Source organism: Loxodonta africana, chromosome 22, assembly GCF_030014295.1.
Source record: "Loxodonta africana isolate mLoxAfr1 chromosome 22, mLoxAfr1.hap2, whole genome shotgun sequence".
Lineage (NCBI taxonomy): Eukaryota > Metazoa > Chordata > Mammalia > Proboscidea > Elephantidae > Loxodonta > Loxodonta africana.
Genome location: NC_087363.1, coordinates 417,593 through 429,202, shown reverse-complemented (window position 1 = coordinate 429,202; position 11,610 = coordinate 417,593). Strand labels below are relative to the sequence as shown.

At 40.3% G+C, this 11,610-nt stretch overlaps 1 protein-coding gene across 1 annotated transcript; it reads right to left on the bottom strand.

Moving 5' to 3' along the window:
* Nucleotides 1-9,401: 9,401 nt before the first annotated feature.
* LOC100659023 (olfactory receptor 10AG1-like) lies at nt 9,402-10,782 on the bottom strand. The gene has a single exon (XM_003423014.4). The coding sequence runs from the start codon at nt 10,341-10,343 to the stop codon at nt 9,402-9,404; it is 942 nt and encodes a 313-aa protein (XP_003423062.2). The 5' UTR covers nt 10,344-10,782.
* Nucleotides 10,783-11,610: the final 828 nt, after the last annotated feature.

Sequence of the window (11,610 nt, the reverse complement as noted above, 5' to 3'; positions counted from 1 at the left end):
ATTAGCTCACTCTTCATCAGTATCTCTCTCCCCCCCACTGACCAGTCCTTTTCATGCCTGATGATTTGTCTTCAGGGATGGTTCCTGTCCTGTGCCATCAAAAGTTCTGGGGAGCATTGTCTCTGGGATTCCTCTAGTCGCAATCATACCATTAGGTGTGGTCTTTTAATGAGAACTTGGGGTCTGCATCCCATTGGTCTCCTGCTCCCTCAGGAGTTGTCTGTTGTGTTCCCTGACAGAGCAGACATCGATTGTGGCCGGGCACCAACTAGTTCTTCTGGTCTCAGGATAATGTAGGTCTCTGGTTCAAGTGGCCCTTTCTGTCTCTTGGGTTCTTAGTTGTCGTGTGACCTTGGTGTTCTTCCTTTGCCTTTGCTCCCGGTGGGTTGAGACCAATTAATGTATTTTAGATGGCTGCTTGTTGGCATTTAGGACCCCAGGTGCCACAATTCAAAGTGGGATGCAGAGTGTTTTCATAATAGAATTGTTTTGCCCATTGACTTAGAAGTCCCCTCAAACCAAGTTCCCCAGACCCCAGCCCCTGCTTCGCTGACCTTTGAAGCTTTCATTTTATCTTGGAAACCTCTTTACTTTTAATCCAGTCCAATTAGGCTGACCTTCCTTGTTTTGAGTGTTGTCTTTCCCTTCACCCAAAGCAGTTCCCATCTACAGATTGATCAATAAAAAGCCCTCTCCCTCCCTCCCTCCCTCCCTCCCCCCTTTGTAACCACAAAAGTATGTGTTCTTTTCCGTTTTTTCTATTTCTCAAGATCTTATAATAGTGGTCTTATACAATATTTGTCCTTTTGCAACTGACTCATTTCGCTCAGCATAATGCCTTCCAGATTCCTCCATGTTATGAAATGTTTCAGAGATTCGTCACTGTTCTTTATCGATGCGTAGTATTCCATTGTGTGAATATACCACAATTTATTTACCCATTCGTCCATTGATGGACATCTTGTTTGCTTCCAGCTTTTTGCTATTGTAAACAGAGCTGCAATAAACATGGGTGTGCATATATCTGTTTGTGTGAAGGCTCTTGTATCTTTAGGGTATATTCCGAGGAGTGGGATTTCTGGTTTGTATGGTAGTTCTATTTCTAACTGTTTAAGATAACGCCAGATGGATTTCCAAAGTGGTTGTACCATTTTACAATCCCACCAGCAGTGTATGAGAGTTCCAGTCTCTCCGAAGCCTCTCCAACATTTATTATTTTGTGTTTTTTGAATTAATGCCAGTCTAGTTGATGTCAGATGGAATCTCATCATAGTTTTAATCTGCATTTCTCTAATGGCTAATGATCGAGAGCATTTTCTCATGTATCTGTTGGCTGCCTGAATATTTTCCTTAGTGAAATGTGTGTTCATATCTTTTGCCCACTTCTTGATTGGGTTGTTTGTCTTTTTGTGGTTGAGTTTTGACAGAGTCATATAGATTTTAGAGATCAGGCGCTGGTCTGAGATGTCATAGCTGAATATTCTTTCCCAGTCTGTAGGTGGTCTTTTTACTCTTTTGGTGAAGTCTTTAGATGAGCATAGGTGTTTGATTTTTAGGAGCTCCCAGTTATCGGGTTTCTCTTCATCATTTTTGGTAATGTTTTGTATTCTGTTTATGCCCTGTATTAGGGCTCCTAGGGTAGATCCTATTTTTTCTTCCATGATTTTTATCGTTTTAGTCTTTATGTTTAGGTCTTTGATCCACTTGGAGTTAGTTTTTGTGCATGGTGTGAGGTATGGGTCCTGTTTCATTCTTTTGCAAATGGATATCCAGGTATGCCAGCACCATTTGTTAAAAAGACTATTATTTCCCCAATTGACTGACACTGGTCCTTTGTCAAATATCAGCTGCTCATAAATGGATGGATTTATATCTGGATTCTCAATTCTGTTCCATTGGTCTATGTGCCTGTTGTTGTACCAGTACCAGGCTGTTTTGACTACTGTAGCTATATAATAGGTTCGGAAATCAGGTAGGGTGAGGCCTCCCACTTTCTTCTTCTTTTTCAGTAATGTTTTGCTTATCCGGGGGTTCTTTCCTTTCCATATGAAATTAGTGATTTGTTTCTCTATTCCCTTAAAGTATGACATTGGTATTTGGATTGGAAGTGCGTTGTATGTATAAATGGCTTTTGGTAGAATAGACATTTTTACTATGTTAAGTCTTCCTATCCATGAGCAGGGTATGTTTTTCCATTTAAGTGTGTCCTTTTGAATTTCTTGTAGCAGAGTTTTATAGTTTTCTTTGTATAGGTCTTTTACATCCTTGGTAAGATTTATTCCTAAGTATTTTATCTTTTTGGGGGCTACTGTGAATGGTATTGATTTGGTTATTTCCTCTTCGGTGTTCTTTTTGTTGTTGTAGAGGAATCCAAGTGATTTTTGTATGTTTATTTTATATCCTGAGACTCTTTCAAACTCTTCTATTAGTTTCAGTAGTTTTCTGGAGGATTTCTTAGGGTTTTCCATGTATACGATCATGTCATCTGCAAATAGTGATAGCTTTACTTCCTCCTTACCAATCTGGATACGCTTTATTTCTTTGTCTAGCCTAATTGCCCTGGCTAGGACTTCAAGTACGATGTTGAATAAGAGCGGTGATAAAGGGCATCCTTGTCTGGTTCCCGTTCTCAAGGGAAATGCTTTCAGGTTCTCTCCATTTAGAGTGATATTGGCCATTGGCTTTGCATATATGCCCTTTATTATGTTGAGGAATGTTCCTTCAATTCCTATTTTGGTTAGAGTTTTTATCATAAATGGGTGTTGAACTTTGTCAAATGCCTTTTCTGCATCTATTGATAAGATCATGTGGTTTTTATCTTTTGTTTTATTTATGTGATGGATTACATTAATGGTTTTTCTGATATTAAACCAGCCTTGCATACCTGGTATAAATCCCACTTGATCAGGGTGTATTATTTTTTTGATGTGTTGTTGGATTCTATTGGCTAGAATTTTGTTAAGGATTTTTGCATCTATGTTCATGAGGGATATAGGTCTAAAATTTTCTTTTTTTGTAATGTCTTTACCTGGTTTTGGTATCAGGGAGATGGTAGCTTCATAGAATGAGTTGGGTAGTATTCCGTCTTTTTCTATACTTTGAAATACCTTCAATAGTAATGGTGTTAAGTCTTCTCTGAAGGTTTGGTAGAACTCTGCAGTGAAGCCATCTGGGCCAGGACTTTTTTTTGTTGGGAGTTTTTTGATTACCGTTTCAATCTCTTTTTTTGTTATGGGTCTATTTAGTTGTTCTACTTCTGAATGTGTTAGTTTAGGTAAGTAGTATTGTTCTAAGAATTTATCCATTTCTTCTAGGTTTTCAAATTTGTTAGAGTACAATTTTATGTAGTAATCTGATATGATTCTTTTGATTTCATTTGGTTCTGTTGTGATGTGGTCCTTCTCGTTTCTTATTCGGGTTATTAGTTTCCTTTCCTGTTTTTCTTTAATCAGTCTAGCCAATGGTTTATCAATTTTGTTAATTTTTTCAAAGAACCAGCTTTTGGCTTTGTTAATTCTTTCAATTGTTTTTCTGTTCTCTAATTCATTTAGTTCAGCTCTAATTTTTATTATTTGTTTTCTTCGGGTGCCTGATGGATTCTTTTGTTGCTCACTTTCTATTTGTTCAAGTTGTAGGGACAGTTCTCTGATTTTGGCTCTTTCTTCTTTTTGTATGTGTGCATTTATCGATATAAATTGGCCTCTGAGCACTGCTTTTGCTGTGTCCCAGAGGTTTTGATAGGAAGTATTTTCATTCTCGTTGCTTTCTAAGAATTTCCTTATTCCCTCCTTGATGTCTTCTATAACCCAGTCTTTTTTCAGGAGGGTATTGTTCATTTTCCAAGTATTTGATTTCTTTTCCCTAGTTTTTCTGTTATTGATTTCTAGCTTCATTGCCTTGTGGTCTGAGAAGATGCTTTGTAATATTTCGATGTTTTGGATTCTGGAAAGATTTGTTTTATGCCCTAATATGTGGTCTATTCTAGAGAATGTTCCATGTGCGCTAGAAAAAAAAGTATATTTTGCAGCATTTGGGTGGAGAGTTCTGTATAAGTCAATGAGGTCAAGTTGGTTGATTGTTGTAAGTAGGTCTTCCGTGTCTCTGTTGAGCTTCTTAGTGGATGTCCTGTCCTTCTCCGAAAGTGGTGTGTTGAAGTCTCCTACTATATATGTGGAGGTGTCTATCTCACTTTTCAATTCTGTTAAAATTTGATTTATGTATCTTGCAGCCCTGTCATTAGGTGCGTAAATATTTAATATGGTTATGTCTTCCTGATGAATTGTCCCTTTTATCATTATATAGTGTCCTTCTTTATCCTTTGTGGCGGATTTAAGTCTAAAGTCTATTTTGTCAGAAATTAATATTGCTACTCCTCTTCTTTTTTGCTTATTGTTTGCTTGATATATTTTTTTCCATCCTTTGAGTTTTAGTTTGTTTGTGTCTCTGAGTCTAAGGTGTGTCTCTTGTAGGCAGCATATAGATGGATCGTGTTTTTTTATCCAGTCCGTGACTCTCTGTCTCTTTATTGGTGCATTTAGTCCATTTACATTCAGCGTAATTATAGATAAGTAAGTTTTTAGTGCTGTCATTTTGATGCCTTTTCATGTGTGTTGTTGGCCATTTCATTTTTCCACATGCTTTTTTGTGCTGAGACGTTTTTCTTAGTAGCTTGTGAGATCCTCATTTTCATAATGTTTAACTTTGTGTTTATTGAGTTGTTACATTTTTCTTGAGTTATGGAATTGATATTCCTTTGTGTGGTTACCTTTTTATTTACCCCTATTTTTCTAAGTAAAAACCTAACTTGTATCCTTCTATTTCGCCTTGTATCACTCTCCGTCTGACAGTTCAATGCCTCCTATATTTAGCCCCTCTTTTTGATTATTTTGATCGTTTATCTATTGATTTCCATGATTTCCTGTTATGTGTATTATTTTGTTTATTTATTTATTTTTTTAGAATTAGTCTTAATTTGTTTGTTTTTGTGCTTTCCCTGTTTGAGTTGCGTTGATATCAGGACGTTCTGTTTTGTGACCTTGTATTGTGCTGGTACCTGATATTATTGGTCATCCGGCCAAACAATCTCCTTTAGCATTTCTTGCAGTCTTGGTTTAGTTTTTGCAAATTCTCTAAACTTGTGTTTATCTGTAAATATCTTAATTTCTCCTTCATATTTCAGAGAGAGTTTTGCTGGATATATGATCCTTGGTTGGCAGTTTTTCTCGTTTAGTGCTCTGTATATGTCGTCCCATTCCCTTCTTGCCTGCATGGTTTCTGCTGAGTAGTCTGAACTGATTCTTATTGATTCTCCCTTGAAGGAAACCTTTCTTTTCTCCCTGGCTGCTTTTAAAATTTTCTGTTTGTCTTTGGTTTTGGCAAGTTTGATGATGATATGTCTTGGTGTTTTTCTTTTTGGATCAATCTTAAATGGGGTTCGATGAGCATCTTGGATAGATATCCTTTCGTCTTTCATGATATCAGGGAAGTTTTGTGTCAGGAGTTCTTCAACTATTTTCTCTGTGTTTTCTGTCCCCCCTCCCTGTTCTGGGACTCCAATCACTCGCAAGTTATCCTTCTTGATAGAGTCCCACATGATTCTTAGGGTTTCTTCATTTTTTTTTAATTCTTTTATCTGATTTTTTTTCAGCTATGTTGGTGTTGTTTCCCTGGTCCTCCAGAAGTCCCAGTCTACATTCTAATTGCTCGAGTCTGCTCCACTGACTTTCTATTGTGTTGTCAAATTCTGTAATTTTATTGTTAATCTTTTGGATTTCTACATGCTGTCTCTCTATGGATTCTTGCAACTTGTTAATTTTTCCACTATGTTCTTGAATAATCTTTTTGAGTTCTTCAACAGTTTTATCAGTGTGTTCCTTGGCTTTTTCTGCATTTATCCTAATTTCATTTGTGATATCTTTAAGCATTCTGTAAATGAGTTTTTTATATTCTGTATCTGATAATTCCAGGATTGTATCTTCATTTGGGAAAGATTTTGATTCTTTTGTTTGGGGGGTTGGAGAAGCTGTCATGGTCTGTTTCTTTATGTGGTTTGATATGGACTGCTGTCTCCGAGCCATCACTGGGAAACTAGATTTTCCAAGTAGTCAGCTAAAAAAAATGCAGTCAGATCCCTATCTGAATTCTCTCTCTGGCTCCGGGTATTCGGATGTTAATGGGGTCGCCTGGGGAGGGTGGGGGAGGGATCTGAGAGCTAGGAGTGTAGCACCACAGAATATAGAGCTGAACACCAAGTTCACGCTCCGCCCCTGTTCACCAAAATCCGGGCTGGACGGGTCCCTGGCTAGGACACTGCTTTCCTTGTTCGGAAACCAGTCACTTCCTCCTGGGGACTTCCTCTGGTGCGCGGCACCGCTCGTGGGCACTGGGTGGGAGTTTCCCGCACGAACGGGTGGGCCCGCCCCCTGGGTCTATTCAGGCGATTATAATTGGGTCCCGCGGTCACGCCCCGCCTGTGCACGCGCCCAAATCCCAGCGGGATGACTTCCGGGTTGAGAAGCTGCTTTCCCCATTCCGGAACCAGTCACTTCCTCCCGGGGACTTCTCCTTCCGGAGCGCCACACCTCTCGCGCGAACTGGGTTGGCGTCACCTGCACGGCCAGGTGGGCCCGCCCCCTGGGTCAATTCAGGGCAATAAAAATGGACTCCGCGCTCACGCCCCGCTCGTGCGCACGCCCAAGTCCTGGCAGGACGGCACCCCGTCTGGGACGCTACTTTCTGCGCTTCGGGACCAATCACTTCCTCCGGGGGACTTCTCCTTTCGGTGTGCCACACCTGTCGCGCAAACTGGGAGGGCGTCACTTGCACGACCAGGTGGTCCCGCACCCTGGGTCAATTCAGGGTAATAAAAATGGACCCCGCGCTCATGCCCCGCCCTCGCGCGCGTGCGCCCAGATCCCAGCGGAATGGCTCCCCGTCTGGGATGCTGCTTTCCCTGCTTTGAGACCAGACACTTCCGGGGATTTCTCCCTCTGGTGTGCCACGCCGCACGCGCGGACTGGGTGTGCGTCCTCCCGCACGAACGTGTGGGCCCCGCCCTGGGGTCCCTTTAGGGAAATATAGTTGACCCCCCCCGGCTCGCGCCCCGTCGGCTTCTCGCCTAACTCCCGGCGGGACGGCACCCCAGCTGGGACACTGTTCTCCCCCCTCCCAGATCAGTCACTGCCTCCCGGGTGCTTCTCCCTCCGGCTGGGCCCCTACGCCGCCCACACCAACCTGCTAGACTTCCTCCCGGGATGGGTTCTGGGGGGAAGGGGTGGGCCCCCTTTCTGTGCCGTCTGCCCCCCTGGGCTCTGCCCCAGATTGAGCTCCGAAGGTCACCTGCCTGGTGCGCTGGCTCCTAGTTCTGAAAACAGTCGCTGTCTGCCCGTATTTGTTCGTTTTCCGTCTCTAAGTCTGTACTTGTTGTTCAGAGTTCATAGATTGTTATGTATGTGATCGATTCCCTTGTTTTTCCAAGTCTTTGTTGCAAGAGGGATCCGCAGTGGCGTCCACCTAGTCCGCCATCTTGGCCCCGGATCTCCCAGTCATCTTTTGAGTGCCTTCCAACATGGGGGGGTTCATTGTCTGGGGCAATCTCAAACAATGTTCTGCTGCTTTCATAAGTCTTTCACTAGCTAACTCTTTCCAGAAGTAGACTGCCCAGTCCTTCTTCTTAGTCTGTCTTAGTCTGGATGTCCCTATGTGTCTGTCAATTTGTTGTGCCGTGGAGGCTTGCATGTTGCTGTGATGCTGGAAGCTATGCCATTGGCATTCAGACACCAGCAGGGTCACCCATGGAGGACAGGTTTCAGCCGAGCTTCCAGACTAAGGTTTATCATAGAGACTATATTATTATTTTTATTCCACCAAGCACTACACTGAATCTATGCAAATGAAATGATGTGTAGTCTCCCACCATTTCACAGATCCTCACTCTCTCTCTTCAGAACTCATTGTTTGAGCATTGTTTGCCTTCTGTCTTGTCACTATTCCCTGAACAACACTGTATAACAAATATTTACAAAACATTTGCATTGTATTAGATATTATAAGTAATCTAGATTTGATTTAAAGTATATGGAAGTTTGTGCATAGGTTATATGCAAATATAGTGTCATTTTATATAAGGGACTTGAGCTTCCACAGATTTTGGTATTCCTGGGGGGTCCTGTACCAAATCTCCCCGGGATAACTAAGGAACAACAACAACAAAAAAGGAACATAGCATTAAAAAAAAAAAAAAAGGAACATAGCATAGTATTAATTAATGAATATTGCAAACCTGGATTTTAAAATAGGTACCACAACCGTATGTACACTCATGGCATTGAAATGTTTAGGCTAAGTAATATAACAGATTACACATTACAACTGACTAAACTAAATTAGCCCAAGCAAAAATTCCTATTGAAGGAGGACATTGCACAATAAAATTACAGAATTACTAATACAGTGATTTGCTAAATGCTAATTTTAATATATATATATATATATATATATAGGAAATCCTCGTGGTGTAGTGGTTTTTTTGGAAATCCTCGTGGTGTAGTGGTCAGGTGCTACAGCTGCTAACCAAAAGGTCAGCAGTTTGAATCCACCAGGTGCTCCTTGGACACTATGAGGCAGTTGTACTCTGTCCTATAGGGTCACTATGAGTCGGAATCGACTCAAAGACAATGGGTTCGGGTCTTTATTACATATATTACTTGTACAATTTGTGCAGAAAGTTCTGACAACATTATAAGAGATTTTTAACTTGGAAATGATTGTACTGTTTGGAAAGACAAGGTGTCTTAATAATCTAGTGCTGTTATACCAGATATACCAAAATTGTATAGCTTAATGAAGAAAAATTTATTTTCTCACAGTCTAGGAATCTAGAAATCCAAATTCAGAGAGATAGTTTCAGAGGAAGCTCTCTCTCTCTGCTGGCTCTGCAGTAAGGTCCTTGTCATCAACTTTCCCCTGGTCTAGGAGCTTCTCAGTGCAGGGACCAAAGGACATGCTTCCATCCTGGTTCATCATTCTTGGTGGTAGGAGGTCCCCCATCTCTATGCTAGCTTCTTTCTTTTATCTCAAAACACATTGGCTCAAGGTACAACTTAATGTTGAAGAGTGAATCCTGCCTCTCTAATCCTGCCTCATTTACATCATAGAGGTAGGATTTACAACACATAGGAAAATCACCAAACCAGTTGTCTTCTAGAAGGTTTCGACTCATATGACAAAATGACAGACTATCAAGCAGTACTTAGAATCATAGCCTAGCCAAGTTGATGCACATTTTGGGGGGACACAACTAAACAGTAACACAAGTTGTGGTTAAAAGTATACATCTATTGAAATTTAATTAAAAATATGTAAGAAAGCAATTTTCATACATTACCTGATTCTTTAGTGAATTATTTACATAGCAATTTTCTCAGTGCCATTATGACATCCTTGTTCCTTAGACTATATATCATGGGATTAAACATAGGAGTTAGGGTAGTGTAGAAAAGAGATAGCACTTTGTCATTTCCCTCTGAGTGTCTAGTGTTAGGTTTTAAGTAGGCAATAATACCTGATCCAAAGAATAACACCACAACCATAAGATGAGGTGAGCAGGTGGAGAAGGCTTTAGCTTGACTTGTGGCCGATGGCAACTTCAGGATGATGGAGATGATTTTACTGTAGGAGCCAAGTATCAACAGAAAGGGAACCATGACAAATAACACAGAAAGTATGTAGACCAATATCTCATTTACAAAGGTGTCCCCACAAGTCAGCTTGACTATTGGGGGAATGTCACAGAAGAAGTGGTTAATTTGTTTAGATCCACAAAACGGCAGAGAGAAAATCTGATATGTATGCCCTATCTGAACTGGGATCCCAATGACCCAGGAGGCAGTCACCAACTGGATACAGACCCTGTGGTTCATGACTAGAGGATAGTGCAGAGGGTTACAAATGGCCACAAAGCGGTCATAGGCCATCACTAGCAGAAGCAAACACTCTGTACCTCCAAACATAAGGAAAAAGCACATCTGTGTAGCACAGGCAACTAAGGAAATTCTTCTTCTCTGGGTCCCTAGATTCATCAGCATTCTGGGAAGAGTAGCCGATACATAGCAGATTTCCAAGAAGGAGAAATTTGCCAGGAAAAAATACATAGGGCTCTGGAGAGCAGGATCCATTTTTGTTATGAGAAATATGGTGCCATTGCTCATCAGGATAATGATATAGATGATTAAAAACAATCCAAAAAGAAACCACTGGAGATGAGGCATGTCAGCAAAGCCCAAGAGAACAAATTCCATCAGTTCAGTTAGATTATCTTGTGGTGGTTTTACCTGATGATTCATCTGTGAAAAAGGTAAATTTACATGAGCATTTCCTTTTACCTTCCTGTATCTCTAAATCATATGGAGGTGTCTGGATTGGATTTTATGACCAATGCAATTGTTTACACTTTAAGAATGATGCTACTTAAGTACATCCCACATCCTTCTGTTATATCACAGTAAACAGTCCCCTGAAATTTATTTTAAGATGATTTCATTATACTTTCGGAGCACAGCCCAGGATAGAACAAGCTATACTTGACTTGACAAGGCGCTGGAGCAATTGGTAACTGCTGGAGATGGACCCTCAGCTTTGCCATCTAATCTCACTTTAAATTCATTACACATCTTGACAATCCTACTGTACTTCCCTATGCATTTTCTCAGTGACGCTTCTGAAAAACTATATCATTAAGTGTCTTCTAGCATACATTTTCAATTGCCTGTTTCAAAGTTTCCTTCTCCCAACCTTTCGTGATTTTAAGCATGTACCCAAACCATTGCCATTGAGTCGATTCCAACTCACAGCGGCCCTATAAGGTTTCCAAGGAGTGACTGGTAGACTTGAACTACCAACATTTTGGTTAGAAGCCAAGCACTTAACTACAGTGCCACCAGGTCACCTATAAGCATATAATATAGTTCATATTAGAGATTTAGAAAGAAAGGGTGAGAATATTTCATTTTGCATAGGAAAATACAACAAATGTCTTTTGGTAGGATGTTAAGTATACAGGATAAGACGATATTATTCAGGGAAATTGTTCTGAGAACATTGATTCAGACACTAATAATAAAAGTGGTCACCCTGGAAAAACAGGGGTAGCATGGAGGATATTTGTTTCCCCTGTTTATATGTGGGCAGAAGGAGGAATGATACTGGATGTTATACCCACTGTGGTCTGCACATCCAACATTATTTTTGTTGTTTCTAAAAAAACAATTTAGATAACTGTTTCTAAACTCACTTTTCTTTAGATATAAAGATATTGAGACACACTAAGTGTGGATAATTCAACCAACTGCATGTAGATTTTGGTTGCAAATCAGTATTTTTTTTTAATGGACTTGAGTTTGACTCCTTTCTCCACAATTTATTGTATTTGTCACTTGTTTTATATATATACGGTGGATTACATTAATTATTTTTCTAATATTGAACCAACCTTACATACCTGGTATAAATCCCACTTGGTCATGGTGGATTATTTTTTAGATATGTTGTTGAATTCTATTGGCTAGAATTTTGTTGAGGATTTTTGCATCTATGTTCATGAGGGATATAGGT

Excerpts from the sequence above, each read along its gene's own strand:
- LOC100659023 (XM_003423014.4), bottom strand. The coding sequence starts at position 10,343 with ATGAATCATCAGGTAAAACCACCACAAGATAATCTAACTGAACTGATG.